At 46.0% G+C, this 20,089-nt stretch overlaps 1 protein-coding gene across 5 annotated transcripts in view; it reads left to right on the top strand.

The window, feature by feature from the left end:
- The window catches only part of LOC111158684 (zinc finger DHHC-type containing 14), a 269,562-nt gene that overhangs the window by 184,699 nt on the left and 64,774 nt on the right, over positions 1-20,089 (top strand). For all 5 annotated transcript variants that reach the window (XM_022520891.1, XM_022520889.1, XM_022520890.1 and 2 more), the window contains one exon: positions 13,178-13,336. In XM_022520891.1, the coding sequence (XP_022376599.1) occupies positions 13,178-13,336 (159 nt within the window). The remainder of the gene's footprint in view (positions 1-13,177; positions 13,337-20,089) is intronic.

The following is a 20,089-nucleotide window of genomic DNA, read 5'->3' as shown; positions in this document are numbered from 1 at the left end:
ACCATTTAAAATGGACCCATGCCTTTGTTTGAGATTGGGGGCGGCCAAGTGGCGAACTCCTTCAATAGATTTACTGACTTAGTTCTCCCTTGTGTGTGAGTTATCTGTTCATGTCTTTTCCCTATTTTAATTGCAATATTTGTCTTTTCCTTAATCGTTTGTAAGAGCTCTTTGAAGATACAACTCTTCGTTATGTGTGTAACAATGTTTCTACTTTACCATTTGCACTTTATGGAGTTTTTGACATATAGTTTTTCAAGTTTTTGTGTAGTCAGAGTTCTCTGTCTTTTCTTTACATATGCTGCCTTGGCATGTGTGTTTAGAAAGCGCTTTCCTGCCCCCGGACTCTTAACTTTATGCACATTTTTCTAGTTCCTGTTTACGTATCTTGGTATAAGATACGGCTCTAGATTTTGGGTTTTTCCCTTCTAAACAGGTATTTATCTCATTTCCATTTATTGAATAGCTCTTGTTTTCCCCACTGATTTGAAAAGCTGCATTTATCAAATACTGAATCTTACAGAATTTAAATTTTCTGGGAATGTTCTATTCTGCTTCAATGTTTCACTTTTTTCCTGGGACAGTTATTTCCCCTTATTTTTTTTTCTTTGCAAATATTCTCACCTGTTTAATTCTTCCAGATGAAGCTTTAGAATCGTTTTTTCCAGTTTGTCAGAATTTCCCCAAATAATATTGGAATTTTGATTGTCCTTGTAACAGATGCATAAAGTGTTCTGGTAAGAGCAGACATGTTTAAAATACAGAATCATGCACTCCAGGATGTGGAACACTCCTCTGTTTTTCGAAAACTCCTTAAAGTCTCAGTGTTGTTTTGTAGAGTTCTGCCTTTGAAACCCACCAACTATTTTTTTTGGTTAGATTTATTCCTAGTCTTGCGATTACTTTTTCTGAAGTAAATGGGATTTTGTCCCTTTATAGTTTCCAACTGGTTATTTTTTTTAAAGATTTTATTTATTTGACAGAGGTCACAAGTAGGCAGAGAGGCAGGCAGAGAGAGAGATGAAGCAGGCTCCGCGCTGAGCAGAGAGCCTATGTGGGGCTCGATCCCAGGACCCCAAGATCATGACCTGAGCCAAAAGCAGAGGCTTAACCCACTGAGCCACCCAGGTGTCCCTCCAACTGGTTATTGCTAATATTAGATATATACTTGTGTGTGTGTGTGTGTGTGTGTGTGTGTGTGTGTGTAGGCTTTTGATGTTTAGATAGATACATAGATACCCAGATATGGATTTATACCAGTGATCTTATTAAAGATTCTTATTAATTTTCTCAATCAGTATTGATTAGAAGCAAAGGGGAAAATATTATAGAACCACCATAGATGGACATTTTTTCCAGTAAAGTACACAATGCGTTTATAAATAACATCCACTAGTTCTCCAGTGGCATCCTTAATTCTCTTTTTCTCAGTGCTAAAGATGCAATCTTGTAACATTGCTGGACAGAATGAGACAGAAGCTGGTCCTTGCTAATGTCCTCCTGTTGATGCCACTCAACCGTCAATAAAAGCACGTCAGATTCCCTCGTGATAATGAGGAAGTACAGCCCCACTCTCACATGGCATCCAGCGCCCAGGTGCTTTTTAAAAGATTGTATTTATTTATTTGACAGAGGGAGAGAGCACAAGCAGGGAGAGCAGCAGAGGGAGAGACAGGCTCTCCTCTGAACAGGGATCCCGACACGGGGCTCCATCCCAGGACCCCGGCATCCTGACCAGGGCTGAAGGCAGACACTTCACCGACTGAACCATTGAGGTGCCCCCGTGACCAGTTTTTAACCTTGTTTTCCCCTCCTTGTCATATAATACTCCAAACACTGATAACCCAGACTGAGCTCTATCATTGTCCAATATTTAGTAGCTTCTAATGATGCAGGGACTGTCCCCATGGATTAGAAATGCACACAAATACTTCTAGCTTTGGTCTTCAGTGAAAGAATTTATTTTCATATACACAGCTCAGCAGTTTGGTGAGAGAAATTAAAACGTTGCAAGGACAAATGACCTTTATTTCTTTTATATTTAAGGGTGAGTCTTTGGCATGCATGTGGGAAAAAAAGTATGGCAAAAAATAAGATCGTCATTAATTTTCATTTTGCCAGAAGCATGTTTTAGAGGAACTCAGTTAAACTAAAAAAGGTCACAGCTACTAAGCACTTTCTTTTTCTTGTTTTTAATTGTATTAGTTAGTGATACAGATATATATATATATATATATATATATTGCCCTAGAGGATCTGGGCAGGCCCCCAAAAGAGAAGTGTTGATAGCTATGAACATCATAGCGTCTGACAATCAAGGTCTTTCAATGAATTACATTGCCCCTGAACTATGGGCACTCGAACGGTCATAGTTAAATGTGGAGAAACTGAGGCCTGTTTTCTCCACCAGATTAAAAAACAAATCACACTTCTCTCGCCAATGCCATCCTGTGTTCCCATTTTCTGGAACATATGCTTCAGCACTATTTTTAGGAACATTTGGGCTTATATTCATGGGATTATTTTTGCAACAGAGTGAAGAATGATGTTTACCATTCCATGGTCACAGTTAAAATTCACGCTCATAGCCACCTCCTTAACTCTGTGAGCGCACAGAAATGTGGACAGGGGCTCTCCTTCAAGACGTTTCACTTAACAGGGCCCCACTTCCCTCAGACAGCTGTTGTCTTTTGCAAACTGCGTCCCTTGGAAGCAGGGCACGAAACAAACAGGCCCATTCACGGAAACCAGAGCCACTTCATTCTCGCCCATTGTGGATATTCAGATTCTCTTAAGATCGTCTTTGAACAAAAAAGTTAGACTGTTAGAAAGGCAACCAAAAAAGCGCCGTTTGAACACCTGGTCGGGCATTTTCATTGGGGCCCACTTTCCATTTTCCATAATTAAGTAGATAAAATCAGCTCTTCGGGTAACATTAACATCTTTATAAGTGGCACACATCAATAATAATAATAATAATAATAATAATAATAATAATAAAATAAAGTAAATCTTTATCTTTACTTTATCTTTTTACTTTATCTTTTACACACACATCTCTCTCGTGCGCATCCCCAGGCCAGCTCCTGTGGTTCTCCAGCTGGGGCTAGAAACTAGGGCTGAGTTTAGCTATTGCCCCTGTCCTGTTTGCCTTGTATCCCAAGCCTCTTCATCTGCTGTCCACAGGGAGCTTTTCTAAACATACTGGACCTGAGACCTAAGACCTAAACATACTGGACCTAAGACCCAAGAATCTTCAGGAGCAAGGAATCTTTGCATGTTAAAAGGCTCCCAAGTGAGCAAACCTTCACAGGTGGTGCTTGTCACCTTACCTGAAAAAATGCGCATAGGAACTCCGCCACCCCCCACCCCCAGCTTTTGTCCTGCTTGCTAAGGAGTGTTTGCCTCTGGGCAGAGTGCTTCTCAAACTGTCACAGGCCTCCAACCACGTGGCGTTACTCGTTTCTAACCAGCTTCCTGGTGCCGCTGCTATCACGGGTCCACGGAACATACTTTGAGCAGCAAACCCCCAGGCCCAGGTGCTGCATCCTTGGCCCCACTGACATCTTGGGTTGGGTGGTTCTTTGCTGTGAGGGCTGTCTTGTCCATTATAGGATGTTCGGCAGCATCCCTGGGCCTAACTTCCTAGATGCGATAGCATTCTCTCCTGCTTGTGACAACCAAAAACGTCGTCAGACATGTTTGACTGTAGCCAGATTTTCCCTAGGGCACGAAATCACCCCTGGTTGAGAATCACTGCCCTAGGTGACCTTGACCCTCAGTCAAGGGTAAGAGATATTACTAAAGGCGATTTGTTTGTACATTTCAAAGTCTGTACTTTACAAAGTCTGGGTTTTGTACATTACAAAGTCTGGGTTTATCTGCCTTCTCTAGTGTATAAAAGGACAGAGGACTTAACTTGTTCGCCGCTATCTCCAGAACACCTGGAAGGCTGCTTAGCACACAGTCGGGGCCTAATAAATATTGGACAGGGATAACGAACGAATGCGTGAAGCTAGCACCGAGCAGCATGGGAGGCTCAGTCTCTGAGGCTTCCTTTCCCTATGTTCTATGAAGCCTACAGAGGAAAGTGGCTTTGCCCAATTCTCTACAAATATTTCCTTGTGTTTTCTCAGTTCCTGGTTAAAGCCGTAAGTGGTCGAGCGGCTGTGGGACTGAAGCGTGTCTGTTGCCGTTCTCATCTGACGAATGCTTTTTCCTTGGCCACGTTCTCCCCTAAGGGAGATCCATCCTACGAGCCCTTTGATGACCAAATCTGGAGGAAGCCCAAAGCCTTTGTGGTTTCTAAGCGCCGTGACCTCCCGTGACCAAAGCCAGCTGCGTGTTCAGGAGAGGCGAGATCCAGCCTGGGCTGCTCTGTGCACCATGGGTTTGCTGTCTGCACTTGTCATCTCCCTCTTTCTTGGGCTCCTGCTGCGCTGTCATTGTTCCCCCAACTTCCACCCTCTTATGGGGCTGGGAGGGCCACGGGCTGCACCGTGAGTGGGAAGGGTGCATGTTCATCACTGCCCCTCAGAGCCAGAAAGCATCGGTGCCCGTCCCCTTCCATCCCTCCTCCTGAGTGGTTCACAGGCAGCCGCGGTCCCAGCTGCACACCTCAAGTCCCTGGTCCCTGCAGCAGACCTCAAGTGCCCTGCTTTGTTCATGAAGGCAGGACAGCCAGCATGGGTGTGAGACTCCGTGGGAACAAGGCCCCCCTCTGCACGGCCCCCCATGCCTCCAGCAAGAGCAGGCAGCTGAGTCTCCTTATATGGGATCTGCCCCATCCCCCGGAGTCTGCATTAGCTCCCCACCACTGCACTCTTCACCCCTGCATGAAGTCTCCCTCTCCAGCTCTCTGCCTCCTTCAGTGATTCTGCTGGTTTGAGGGCAGCCCGGGGACTCACAGTCTCAGCTCCTTGCTCTCCTGTCCCTGGGCCCGCGGGCTGAGCCCGGGGGGTAGGGTGCATTGATCCCTTCGCCCTCGTGGCATCCTGGCTGTGCTTTGTCTCCCATGCTTTCTGTCCAGCCCCGAGGGAGCGAGCACCGTTCCTTCCTGCTTCACCCGCCATCTACTCTGCGGTTGTCCCAGCCGTGTCCCCTTCATCCGGAGGGAAACTTGCTTACCCCGCCAGCCTCCCCCTCCTACACCAGCATGTTCACTGCTAGCAGGTCCCATCATGCTCCTTGTCCCACAGGAGAACTTCCTTGGAAGGGAGGAGAACCGAGTTCACTGGGGGAAACCCTGGGTTTTTCCTTCGTACTTTTTTATTCCTAGCACCTTTGTGGTGCTGATGTCGCAGTCCATCTCCCAGAGGGAATCCAGTGTCGGGGTTTTCCAAACATGTTTGAAGCCGCCTCAGTGACTCAGCAACACTGTGCCCTCCTTCTACCTCTCCAGTGCTCCTGGCTTTTGGAGACGTAGGAGTGCCTTGGGGCTCAGCCCTTGGCCCCACGCCTTGTGATGCTGTCATGGTCAAGGGATGTTTCTCTGCAGCCTCGGCCCTTCCACTTAGGTCCTGCTCTGTGTTGCATCCACCTGCATATACCCTCCCACTCACTGCTAGCAGGTGAGCTCCCCTCCTTCCCCCGTCCCCATGTGCCAGCCAGAGCCTGAGACTCAACCCGGACACCCGCCTGACTCTCATTTACCGCAGCCGCTAACAACTGATGTTACCATTTTCACGTTTCTGGAATGTCTACTCCTCTCCATCACCACAGTCCCCATCCTCTTCTGAGCTAACATCATTTCTGGCTTATATTCCAAGTCCCTCCTACCGGGCTGTCTTGCTCCCCTCTGTCCCCAGCCCATCTCTGGGACTGCAGTCAACTGATATTTTACATGTTACCTACATTTGTATTACATATACATTTTAATCCTCCTTGGCTTCTGTGTTAGGGTTCTCCAGAGAAAGAGAACCAATAGGGGTATCTAAATTTATTTTTAAGGGGTTATGGGACCTGGCAAGTTAAATTTGTGGGGCAGGCTTGCAGGCTGGAAAATCGGCAAGAGTCAATGTCAAAGTCTTGAGTCCAAATTTCACAGGCTGGATTTCTGTGTTGCAGTCTTAAAGAGAATTTCTTATACTCTGGAGAACCTTGGTCTTTGCTCTTAAGGCCTTCAAGTGATTGCACGAGACCCACCCACAGGATGGAGTGTTATCTGCTTTACTCAAAATCTGATTTAAATCTTAATCTCATCTAGAAACACCACAGCAACATCTCTCCTGGGGTTTGACCAGGCACACAGCTTAGCCAAGTTGTCACAAAAAATTAGCAGTGAAGCTTCCTCTTGCATTTAGGATGAAGGCCAACATCCCAAACATGACCACAAGGCTCTGTGTGATCTAGCCCCTGCCTTCTTCCTCTCTGACCATCTCCCAGGCACTGTGTCCTGGTCACACTAACCTCCTTTCCCCTCTTGAATATACCATCTGCCTCCTGTCCTGGGGCCAGGGCATAAGTCATTATTCCCTTTGCCTAAAATACCCAGCTCCCAACTCCAGTATCCCAGCCAGCTTGCACACGCGTGCACAGACATTGCCTAAGGAAGTCCCCCTTCCATCATCCTTCAGATCCTTGTTCAAGTACAGTTTCTTCTGGGGAGAGCCCCCACACCAGGAGGACGTCCTTGCTTCTCTGACTCAAAATGGCAGAATGCATAGCGACACATTAAGTTGTCTGATTACTTAGTTAATGTCCATGTCCTCCACTAGACTGTAAACTTCTTGAAGGCAGGAACCAGGTCTGTGCTGCCTACCAGGGTACCTCCAGCACTCACAGATGCTGACGGACTGAGGGGAGGAGCTGGGCAAGCCTCACTGGGCCCTGAGTACCATATGTCTTCCCTTCTGATAGGACCCCTTCGGTCCCACGTGGGGCCCATGCTTGCCCACGGGTCCTTACTCCTGCTTTCCTTGTTCTCTTGCTCCCAGCTTTGCAGGCTGTCTCTGCTCTGCCTTGAGATGTGCCCCACAGAGCAGAAGGGACTCACCTGTCTGTCCACCTGCCTGTGTGGCTCAGGCTTGAACTCAGCCTGCGTGAGCCTCACCTCAGGCATCAGTTCTAGTCTTTGAAGATAAACATTTAAGACAATCTGACAGAGCAGAGATTTCAGCGGAGGGAAGGGGCTGGGGACCATCACCCATTCATGAGCCCTCAAATGCACATTTGTATCTAAGCATTTGCAGGAGCAAAGCTACTGCCCTCCAGTAGAGCAGTGAGAAGATATTCACATTTTACCCTCCAGTGGAAACCCAACCAACGTCTGTGGACAGATCAGCATTTGCTCTACCTTGCCCCCTGATGCTCTAATAGTTGAGTTGTCTAAGATCGAATCATTTGAATATTTTCCTACGGACTTGGAAGTTTGCAGACTGTTAGCCAAGAGTCTGTGTTAATTGGCTCTTAGCCATTTGCCTTCATGATAGATAACCATTTCAAGATTGGGTAGTCTGTGTCCCAAATGCTGCAGAGCACCAAAGAAATGAGCCTTATGAAATTTCAGAGGTATCAAACCCACCAGCTGTCCTCCAACTCATGCAAAGACATAATGGTAATGACCTGCATATACAGCGAATTACACTTCCCCTACGACTTGTATCCTAGTTCAGAGAAGCTTTGCCTTCGTTCCAGTTAAACATTTATTAGTAGAGGTTCCTCCCTTTCTCCAGGACACTGTCAGTGCCGAATTGTCTATAAAGGTTCAATGCATCAGGGAATCCCAGTGTTCCGAATCCTTTGGGTAAAGGAAAAGAATCTTAATGTGCTCCTTTTGTGAGTTTGGATTTTTCCCTTTGCATTTTTTTAAAAAGATTTTATTTATTTATTTGAGAGAGAGAGAGCAAGAGTGGGGAGAGCAGCAGAGGGAGAGGGAGAAGCAGGCTCTTCACTGAGCTGGGATGCTAATGACCTGGGATCATGACCTGAGCTGAAGGCAGCCGCTTAACCGACTGAGCCACCCAGGTGCCCCTCCCTTTGCATTTCTTTTTTTAAGATTTTATTTATTTATTTTAGATAAGAGAGAGCACGTGAACAGGGGGAGGGGCAAAGGGAGAAGGAGAGAATCTCAAGCAGACTCCCCGCTGAGCACAGAGCCCAAGGCAGGACTCCATCTCATGACCCTCAGATCATGACCTGAGCCAGAATCAAGAGTCAGATGCCCAACCAACTGAGCCACCCAGGTACCCCCATTCCCTTTGCATTTCAAAAAAGCAGAGTTTAGTTATTTTATATGGTGAAGTTCAACAGTTTTAAAAGTTCAACCATTTTCTCCCTGAATTTGGAGCAGGAATAAATGAGATGCTACACAAGTGGGTCTCTTGGGATGTGAATGCCCTATTTATTATTCTCCTCAAGAAGAGAACAATGATTTATTCAGAGAGTGGCTTTAAAGTAGACATGTATTAACAAACAACTTACTTAAGACTTCTGCTAAGCCCTGGCCTCCTTTCCAAGTGAAAACATTTGCGTCCCCAGACTCACACTGTGCGCATGGCACCCCCTCCCCCCCCAGACCCCCTTATCTTTGCTGGTCGTGAGGTTGCTGCAAAATGGGGATTCTGTCACTGTTTCTGCCTCCACAGCCACAGCTACCGACAATTTGCAAGGTGGGGGGGGGGTGGTTCTTCATGAAGAAAAAGCCCATTTCAGTCTTTTAAGCTCTTTCAAAACGCTTGTTTATAAAAGTGTCCTTAAGAAATATAGACTCATATAAACTTGAAGTGCTGTTAGAGCTTTATCCCCCCAAATTCTAGAGTTCTCTACCCATTAGGTATTGCAGACTTCAATTATTCTTTTTTCCACAGCTGTGCTTAAACCACAAAGAGCAGCCCCAAGAGGCAGAGGCACAGTTGTGGCCAACAACAAAAACCCAACTTCAGAAAAACACAGAGTCATTGAGGATTCGAGCAGGAGAACCACCTTCTGTGCCCCATGATGTGGGGTGGGCCATGGGGCTTCATCATCTCCAGGGACGAGGAACAGAGTCTCTGACCAGCCATTGACGTCTGTCTGAATGTTGACGAGAAACTTCCTTTGTGTTCAGGGGGTATTTGAAACCCTGGGTTTCAAGCCCATATTATTCACATCTACCCTGGACCCAGGTGTGCCTGAAAGCTGTTGGCTGGAGTGGCTATTGAGTTTGTGATGGGAAATAAAATGGCCCCTTTGGGGTGCCCTGAGGTGCTCGGCTGCCCATGTCACCCGGCCCTCTCTGGTGGTTCAGACAAGCTGGGTGAGATGGGCCTCTGGACCAGCAGTGGCGAGGGACGTGTTTCCAAGGAGGAGGGTGGGTCATAGGGCGCAGGGACTCACACATCAGATTGATGTGTGCCGATGGAGGACACCAGTCGTGGGCATCCAGACATCTTTGGTGCCCACCTTCCAGAACGATCGGCCTTCCATACAGCATGTACCTTGAAGACCTACTGTGTGCTGTGCTGGATGGTGGGAATATGCAAGTGGGCATTGGCCCGGTCTCCACCCTCCAGCAGCATCTGGGGGAAGACACGAAAGCAGATCCTGATGCTCATTGCCCTAGCGAGGTCCTCCCTCTGACCTGTAAGAACCACCAGCAGAGAAGGTGTCTCCCCCTGCTCCCAGCACAGGACCGGACCCTGCACAACATGACCTACTGATCGAATATCATATATACATATAGGATCCGCATGGTAGAAGTCCAAAGAAGGAAACAGCTCAGCTTACAAAGAGAACTTGGAACTGGTCCTTTAAGAAGGACGGGTGTCTATGCAGACAGCAGGAAAGGGAGGCCCAGGGGGAGAAGGCATCATGCCTGGAAGTAGGAAACAGCATCGCCTGGTCAAGGGGGCGCAAGGAAGCCACTGTGCTGTGAGCTTGGGCTCTCTGTAAGACTGAGCGGCAAGAGAAGGTCAGGTGCGTGGAAGACCACATGGGTGGCCAGGAGACTCACTGCTCGCCAGACTGCCCAGCAACACCCCTCGCTGCCCCCTCTGCACCCACGTCTGTCTTTGGTCACGTATGGGACCTCTATGGCCTCTGGCGTGGTATTTTGCTTAGAGTCCCTACAGTTGACCCGAACAATGTGGGTTTGAATTGCACGGGGCCACTTACACATGTGTTGTTGATTTTTTTTTTTTTTTTTTTGATAAATACAGAACAGTGTTGTAAATGTGTATTCCCTTTATGATTTTCTTAATAACATTTTCTTTTCTCCAGCTTCCTTTATTTAAGGAACACGGTACCTAATACATAGAATATACCAAATACATCTTCATCAACTTTATGTTATTTGTAAGGCTTCTGGTCAACAACAGACTATTCATAATTAAGTTTTGGGGAAGCCAAAAGTTATACTTGGATTTTCAGCTGTGCAAGGGGTTTGCCCCCCAAACCCAGCGTTGTTCACGGGTCAACCATATGTCCTGAATGTCAGTTGACTTTTTGGGTTTTATTTTAGTTCTGTGGACCTTCAGTCAGTTAATGATGGCACAGCTGGGTCCTGAATCTAGGTCTTCTGATTTTTCCATTTCTTTTACATAAAAAGCTCTCCAGATATTAAGTCAAAGAATTTGGGGGTTTAGCTTCGGTCTTAAGCTTCAGTTGACCATGTCTGTTGAATTCTAGCCTTCAGTTCACATCGTGTCAAAGCTTTAATCTTTCCAGAATGTACTAGGGAACTACAGGGTCACTAGTTTGTCTTAAGAAGTGCGAGCAGATCCTTCTCCAAGCCACTGGTACTCAGACCAGACCTTTTTTAGTAGTTCTAGTGTGGGTGAGTTTATCATTCCCACTTTTTAAAACATGGCACTTGACAATCCAGTTTTTAAACTTTTCTGATTAAATCAACACAAATCTTATTGATTGGATTATTATTTTAAAATCTCTATCTGGCTTTCTAGTATTTCTTCCCATGTTTTCATGAGCCGAATTGATACAGTAGATTTCGGGCTGACATAAGACCAGGAAGGCACCAAGTCATAATTAATTGAGGCCTCAGTGGCATCCAGTTGGCATGGTCTCTGGAGAGCTGACCTTATCTTTGATCTATTCAAAGCAAGTTATTTTTACCCAGATGGTTAGGGAAGTACACAGCCATGTCCTCTCTTTGCTTTCTCCTTATTACAAAAGCTGTTGAGATGTCCCATGGGGCAGCCACGGGAGGCCAGGCAGGTGGGACACGTGCCAAGAGAGGGTATCCTACTTGGCAAGGCCACCCAGGCTCTTTGGGATGACTCCACGGCTGTTTAATTATTCTAAGTAGAAGGGTTGTTTTCTGCCCAGGGGTGGATCAGAGGTCTGCTCCTTACTCTTCCCATTTCCCTGCCTCCCACTGCCTTCTCTCCCTCAGGTGTTCCAGAACTCTGTCCTCTCATCCCATAACCTGCTTAAGAGAACTTTCATTTTCCATGAATAGAAAATAGCTAACTGCTCATTATGCTTGTCCTACCGCTGGGGTTGGTATTTTCACAAATTCCAACACTAAGGCCAAAGGGCTGGAGGAGATTTTCCAGCCTCTGTCTTCCTCTTACAGAAGATTGGGGTGAAGGGTGAGGGGCTCCTGATATCACGACACGTGCATGGTGGGCGCTGTCCGTGCAAGGCGGCGGGCAGAGGGTACAGCTCTGCAAGTACCACCATCCCCGGGGAGTTTTTACCACGCTGATGCCGGACTCTACCCCGCCAATGAAATCAGACTGTCTAAGGGCAGGACGGAAAGACCAGTAGTTTCAGAAGCTCTTCCCGTAACTCCGTTCCCGGCTGTTTGGAGGCGGGGCTCTGTGGGTGGTGGGACTCCCCGCTACCTCTTGGCAAATTTGCCCAATGTTGCAACTGTTGCCGTCTGATCGTGTGTACTTTGAGTGTGTATGAATTCAAAGGGACAGCTACCTTTCATGCTCCTGGCTCTGTTTCCAGAACACCATGAAGTTTCCCAAGATTTCCTCCAGCCCCTAGGGTCTGTCCTGACTGTTTATTGGCTGCAGAGTCTCTGCCGAAGCCCTTAGATATTCTCGCTATTTATCCCCCGCGGCCTCTGCTCTTGGCGGCGCGGCGAGCTGCCCCAAATTCTTTCTGGCAGCCCTTACAGGGCTGGGAGAGGTCTGGATGAGAATAAAACTCCCATGTTTTATCTTCCTGTAGAGCAGGCTTCTCAACCCTGCAGCACATCGGAGCTACCCTGGGGGCAATTCTGATTTAATGGGTCTGGACCCGGGGTCCATGCATTAGGGGAACTTTAAAAGCTCCCTGGGTGATTTTAATGTGAACTCAGGGACCAGAATGAGATTGTAAGATAAAATGAAACTTAAAAATATATACATATTTGTATTTTCTTCAACATTTAAAAAAACTGGCCAGACAAAAGATGCTGGCCAGACAATAAACAAAATATGGAAATTATTTTTAAATATCCGTTTAACGTATATGTTTTTGAATATATATAATATGCCTTTAAATGTATATTTAAATGTATATACATGTATATTTTTGAATATATATAAACACATACACATATATATGACTTACGTTCTCTCCATCCAATACCTGGGATTTTTGAGGAGGCCAGTGTACAAGGTGGGAGATTCTCAAACTGGATTTGGGATGCATCAGGGGAGAAAGATCTTGATACCAGTATCACCCACTATACTAAATAGGTCAACACTACCTGCTGTAACAAAGCCCAGACTTTCTGCAATTTAACACGGTGGGGAGTTGGTGTCCCTGTAAGAGTGTGGAGGGCGAAGAGGTCAGAGACGCAGCTGTACTCTGCACAGTCATCCAGGGTCCCCAGTTTGCGGTTCTAAAGTGCCCTGGCAGGGAGGGGAGAGAGTGGGCGGGGCTCCACTGGGGAGGTACCCACTGGCAGCAGTGCACTGGAAGTGCTCGAACCCCATTGGCCAGAGCTCAGTCACGTGGCCGCTCCCACTTGTGTGAAATAGTCCCCGCATTTCCCCCCCCCACCGCCCCCGCCCCCAGTCCTGGAAAGTACCGGGAAGTCTGTGGGACAGCGGCCCCTCAGCACCTCAGGAACATTTATGTGTCACGTGCCTCCCAGAAAGGCGTAGGTGTCCCAAGGCCAAGTGTAGCCACTGCCCTTAGACGTGCAGACTCCACGCCTCCCTTCCAGATGCGGGATCCTGCAGGGCACCGCAGGGGACCGTGTTACGAGCGTGCGCTCTTTTTCTTCTTTTCTCCACAGATATCGCAAACGGCACCAGTTCCGGGGGGTACCGCCCGCCTCCCAGAACGAAAGAAGTCATCATCAATGGACAGACTGTGAAACTTAAGTATTGTTTCACCTGCAAGATTTTCCGGCCCCCTCGTGCCTCTCATTGTAGCCTTTGCGATAACTGCGTAGGTGAGTAGCCGCGGAGACCGCCTCGGTTCGGCCCGTCGCGCGGGGGTCAGGTGTCTGCAGCAGAGGGGGTGGCTCGTTTCCTCGGAGGACTGGCTTTAGCACAGCTGAAGAGAGCACGTGGGTTTCTCGCCTCCTGCGGGACTGAACTCAGTACTAGCTGTATTCCAAGCGCCTCCTGCAGCCGATCCCGTTCACCAAGCCTAGTGTTACCAAATCTCTCTCTCTCTCTCTCTTTTTTTTTTTTTTTTAACTTTTTCCTTTCTCCGTCTTCCACCACCTCCGCTCCAGGTACAGCGCCCTAGACCTCCTCCCGGAGCGCACACACCAGAGTGGGGTTCTTTGCTCCTGGAGCTTCCAGATCGGCAGGCTCTAGAAATAAAACCCTTTTACCCCGAGGTCCCTCGGTTGCCTAAATATGGCCGGGAATGCTTTGTCTAGTTCCCCCAACTCCTCAGAGAGGCACTTAGTGGGGGAACTGGAGGCCCCACAAAGTCCAAGGAGAGGAAAAGAGGCAGAGGCGGGAAGACTTCCAGGCCCCTAGTTAGGATGGTTGCTCTCCCCAGAGACCACCAGGACCTTGCCTCTGTGTCCACTTGCTTTGTGCAGGATAGACTGGAGAAACAGCAGAGGGAATGGGTAGCACAGAGGTCCTCTGTTGTAAGACATGGCTCTACTGTTCGGACACCATTGGCCCAACAGGGGATTTTTACAGCTGACCTGGGTCTCACGCCCTTGGAATTACTTGGCAAGCACTTCCTGTCACTTCAGCCAGAGAACTGCTAGTCACACCCACAGACCATCTTCCTTCCCGGTCTGAAGCTTCTTAGAGAATGAAGTTGGCAAGGAGATGGTAGAAGACCCAAGTCACAGGAAGGGTGGGTAACACAGAGGCTCTGCCCCCTGGGAAAGACCCACATTTCTCCAGCCCCATAACCTGCCATGGATAATTCTGGGCATTAGGCCCGGGAATCCTCTATGAGCTCCGACCCAACTTTGCTTCCCTCAGGAACACATCATGCCTGGCCAGCACTCTTTTTGAATCTATTAGAATTTGTAGTCTCAATTCTTGAGGAAAAGAAAATGTCATAATGCATTTCTGTTGTGCAGACTGTTTACCTTTTATCTGAAAATTACTTCATCCTAACATTAAAAGCCTAAAATTGGTATAAAGTCCCTGTTTTCGCCATCAGGCCTTGTCTTGTTTTTATCAAATTAGTAAATTACTTTTAGCCTTGCCCCCCAAGCAGAAAGACATGGAATTTTGTTCAGTCCTTTCCCATTTTGCAAGTAGCCTGAGTCAAGAGCCAGGAATCTGGCACTGGATGGCCTGGGTGCCAATACTAGCATCATGACACAGACAAGCTACTTCAACTCTCTATACCTCAGTTTTCTCATCTATACAATGGGATTGATAACAGTAACTACTTCATGGGACAGTTGGAGGATTAAGTGAATCGATATGAGGAAGAGCCTGGAATGGTGCCTGGGTAGAGCAGATGTTATTGTTGTGTCTGTAATCTTTGTTACTCTTCAGTTCTTACTTCTGCTTCCTTGATATTTTGATTAGCTCTCTCTAGATAATTTCTTGATCTACTGTAACCCTCTGTGGGTGTGATGACCAAAACCGCACCTCATCCTCCATGTGAGAGCAGACCAGGGTTTCCACAAGGACACAATGGCAGCCTTTGATAGATTTCTGATAGGCTTCCTGGTTGACTTCAGCCCCAGGGGCCATCTTGAGGAGGCTTTTAAGTCAAAGCATTGCAGTGGCTTCAATATCTTCAGGAAATAACCTGTAGAGATTCTCAAAACCCTTGCTTGAGAATTTTGCTTGGGTCTTGCTTAACCCTTGCTTGGGTCATAATTTTGATACTAATGATGCACTATTATATGATGTAACTTAAATTTTTCACAAAACTCTTCTGTTACTTTGCCTTCTCCTGAAGGTCTGGTGACATATTCCAGTAGGCATTCATAGGTAGGGAGTTGATATCTATAAACCCAAAGAATTTACTGGGTACCTCCTTCTCTTTATTATTTATAAAAATATTTACCCACTTCTAGACATCCAACTGTTCATTTATATCAGCTGGTCCCAATTTTCTGTTTACTGTCTCTAGGCTAGACTCCTGATCATGATAAAACTTCCTTCCCAGCTCATCATGTTTTAAAATTCTCTTCGGATTATTGTAAAACACTTTCTAAAAGGTCATATCATTGTCTTATTCGTTCCCTCCAACACCCGGAGGTGTACATGCATGTCCCTTAAAGAACCCTGATGAATTAGATGTAAAATCTCTTTACCAAAATTATATATCAGCCACAGTTAATGGTGTGCGTCTTGAGTATAACTGTCTATGATTCTACAGTGTCTTATGGAAAGTACCAGCTAAGAAAATAGGAGCCATCAGCCCATAGTGTCTAGGAGCCTTCTGCAACCTTTCTGATAAATCCAAGTCATGGTAGCAATCCAGCACCCCTCCCCACCAATAAGCATAGTGGTGTCCTATATTTGGGAGACACAGAACAGTGAAGGGGAAGGCAAGGAAAGGGGGAAGTTTGGGAGGGGGCTCAAGAGGAGGAGAACTGGCCAAAGAGCACATTGCCAACATCTGCCTCAAAGCAGCATCTGCTGGTTCTGGGGCTGGAGTGTGGCAAAGCTTGGCCAGGGCCCCAGTGTATAAGTGACAGGTGAGACAAGTAGCATACAGCTGACTTAAAATAAAACTATTCACAGCACTCCTGGAACAACCACACAGTGATTCAAGCCTACATAGCTTTTGTTTTCCAGTCCATGATGCTACATTTGGGCCTTTGGGGTGACCCACGAGCAGACCAGCAAACTGGACCTTTTTCCACATTCAGGAAAACAGAACAGGAAGCAAATGTCTCCAACTGAGAATTGTAATTGCAGAGTTTGCCATGATTTTATTTGTAGGAAGAAAGTTTTTATTGAAAGAATTATACTTTTTGCAGCCAGGGAGAAATGTACAATGATGTGCTGAAAGCCAGGGTCAGCACACACGCCTTCCCTTCCTTTGTAATGAATGGGTTTGGGTTGGTTCTTCCTACGTACAGAGCTTAATGTTGCTTTACAATGGGAGAGGAGAGAGGAAAAATGCAGTTTCCCAGGTGGTCCAGAAGAGTATTTTTCTTTGTTAACTAAGTTTGAAATGAGAGCATACTGGGAGGGGCTCTGTATTTTGAGTTGAGAACTGAGGGACAAAGCTTCCATGGAGAGCAGACTCTGGTGCAAATACAGAGCAGGTTAGCCGAGCCTAGTGGTTGGCAGTGTGGGTGTAATGCACAAGACTGGATCCAGGTCTTGTCATTGGATGGTATCAGTACCTGGGTAGGTTACCACCTCTCTAAAATGGGATGACCCTAGTACTACCTCAGAGGTTTCTTTTAAGGATTAAGTGAAACAGTGTCCAGCAAAGACCACGGGTAGACGTGGTGCACACTGGGGGCTCGGTGCATGCTTGCCATCAATGTCATGATGGTGACCAGGGAAATGCTGCCATAACGCTCCAAGGTAACTGCACAGAACAAGATTCATCTTCACGGCGTGATAAGAATCACCTTGTTTTCCTGTACTCTGGTGGGCTTTAGAGGACCTGCAGTAGTAGAAGAGAACATATCCCTCCCCGCTCTGGTTTTGACTGTTTACCTCCCTTTCTGTCTCTCAGAACCTTTCTCTCTCTTCTCTCTGGTTCTTTTTCTCTGTTGCCATCCGTTGTTTTTGCACAGATGGAACAGAGTATTATGGCTTATTGGTTAATCCAGGTGATCTTTGAAGTTATATGGTATTTTCAAATGACCAACATCTGGGGCCATGGAGCCCCTTCTGCTCTCTCTGATCCTCAGGATCCCTCAGATCATGATTAAAGTGAGACTAACTGAAGGTGCTGGAAAGCACACTGCGTGCTTGGGAAGTCCTCTCCAACTCACTGTGTACATCCCAGAGCCCCCAAGTGAGTCTGCTCCGCATTTCAAGGAAGTCTGTCCTTTGGTGGTCTCTGGTCTCCTGTCACAAAAGCCAGCAGCTTTCACTGGAATTGGGTATTCTGAACACAATCTAAGCCTGTAATTAAAAGGGACTTACTTGAAAGTAGCTTAATCACACCCTGTGGACGAAGTTGAGTTGCTAAACAATGAGACAGCGCATGCGTTTGTAAGTTGCTCTACCGTGAGTTAGTCTAGCTCTGACCGGGCAGAAGCGGCTTAGTCTGAGGCCCAGAGGTGGCAGTTGGAGGCAGCAGCCCCCTGGGTCCCAGACCGGCTGCCCTGTGTTGGCAAGGAGGACCCTTTCTGCCTATGCAGTGCCACATCCGGAAGTGCTGTGAAGACAAAGAAAAGGGCTCGTGAAGCCCTCAGGCTATGTCAGCCCCTGGGTAGCACTGAGTGCTGCTAGCCTCTTTCCTTACATAGGTGGTGCCCTGGTCCCATTTGTTCTGTCCTCGTCTATTAGTTCTGGTGCAGGTGGCACAAAGAACCTCTAGAGGCCCTCCACAGGGACTTGGTGTTCAGTGACTCTTGTTTTGGGTAGGGCTGTACCACCATCTTTAAAAATACTTATAAACTCCTTTTCTCATTCCCCTGCCTCTTTTTTGCTGTGCTCTCGCTCTCCTGGGAGGAGTACACACTCTTCTTCTCACCCCACACCACAGTGTCTCCGTCTCATTGATCCGGCTGCTTCCTGTGTGATACGGTTTTCTGAGCTCAACTGCTGATATTTTGTCTGTTGTGTACACTCTGTGTATATTAGAGCTCATGCCTTAGAGTTACTGCTTCACGGTTGGGCTCAGTCTTAAAAGGTTTAGAATATCTGAGATTTGGAATTGTAGGTGCCTTCTGGTGTAGAGTTGCATTCTGGAATTTCTTCTTAACTATTAGGTATGGGGAGAGGGCTATTAATCTCCCATAACAAAGTGTATCATTTGAGGGGAATGGAGAGAGACGGCATTTGCATCCTCCCAAGAACCAAAACAAACAGGGGTTTACTGTACCCCCCAATTTCAAATATCTTTCCTTTTCAGTCATATTTAATAAGGACCTATGTGTCAGACCCTGTGCTAGTAGCTAGATACATCCAAGTAAAAGACAGTCCTCAAAGATCATTACTAAGAACAGATTAAGGAGAATTCAAGATAGAAATCATTATATTTATTATGGTGCATAAGCCAAAGAGAGTAATTTTACACTGGTAAAGAGTACAATTAACAATTCAGTCATCAACACATATGTACCCAGTAATATTGTATCAAAATATATAAAGTAAAAATTGTTAGAGGAAGCAAGGATAATTTGGTATAAACATAATGCTAATGAGAAACAATTGTATAATTCTAGTTTTGATGGTTCAGGTAAATAAAATAGAAGTAAGGAAATAAAGAATACTAATATATAATTAATAAGTATATGCTGAACTTTGTTTCTACAAAGTATACTTACCTTTTTTTAAATGGTATGTGGAATATTTACAAAAATTAATCATACTAGGCCACAAAAAATTCCTAGCTTTCTAAGAACAGATATTGCACAGACCATAATACCTGATGGCACAACAGTAAAACTAGAAATGAGTCACAAAGAGATAAATACACAAGCCTGACCAGTTGTGATATTTAAAAAAAAAAAAACTTTTTAAACTTCCAACACAAACCTCAAAATCACAATTGTGGACTGGTTAGAAAATGACAGTAAGGAACAGGCAAAAGAAAACTGTATGCAGGTTAAAATTCTACATTTTAAACACACAAAAGAGTTGACCTCAGCAGGAGAGGAGTTATTTGGAAAGCTGTCAGGTAGCCCATAGGAATGAAGGAGAAGCCTGAGAACCAGGCTCGAAAACCTGGAAGAGCCAGGGAAGGCTGCGTGACTGAGTGCAGTCACAATGCAAAAGGATGTCATAGGAGGCACCACCACCAAGTTCTAATTCTGCTGCTGCTCTCAGCTTAAAACTGACTCTGTCTGTCTGCAAGGACTGTGGGTTCAGACATCTGGGTGGGAGCACCTGGGCCTGTTTCACTTCCCCACCCAAGGAGCTAGCAAGGTGGGAGAAGTGAACTACCCACTTTCACCTTCTATAATGGGGGGTGGAAGGGTGGGGTCCTGTCTCCCACCTATTTTGGGATTCTCCCCAAAACAGGAAGTTTACTTAGATGGTGAATAGCCAATAACATAAAAAGTTTTTAAAAATCTAGTACAAAAAGACCCTGAATTTAGAAACCAAAAAACAAACATAGCATCCATCTCAAGAGGATAGAAAAAGAATAGCAAAATAAGCTTAAGAAAAACAGGAAGAAAATGATTAGTGACCTTGAAAACAGAAGAATAAATATGATCCCACCTCTGATTCTTTGGAAAATAAGCAACGTAAAGATAAACTTCTGGTAAGACTGAAAGAGAAAATAACAAGAAAGTAGAAATAACAGATTCAAATAAGACAAATATAGGTGAATTTTTTAGTTATTAGAAAATAATTACATTAGTTTGCATATTATATAATACGCTCATTGCTTTGAAAATCCCAGCCAAACATGACTTTATGGAAAATGAGTCAAAGAATGAGTAGAAACTTAAGTAGACTAATAATAATGAAAGACTGAGTAATTTGCTAAAGAAACATCCAAGAAAGATGCCAGAACCAAACAATCTTACTTCCAGTGCTCTGAATAGCGTTTCAGATCTTAGAGCAGCTTGGACAGCTTTTCAGTTCATTTCACCAAGATGGCATAGACCTAACACTAA

Source organism: Enhydra lutris, unplaced genomic scaffold, assembly GCF_002288905.1.
Source record: "Enhydra lutris kenyoni isolate GAN:26980312 unplaced genomic scaffold, ASM228890v2 scaffoldscaffold62, whole genome shotgun sequence".
NCBI lineage: Eukaryota > Metazoa > Chordata > Mammalia > Carnivora > Mustelidae > Enhydra > Enhydra lutris.
Note: the sequence above shows the minus strand (reverse complement) of the source record. Positions and strands in the feature narration are given on the sequence as shown.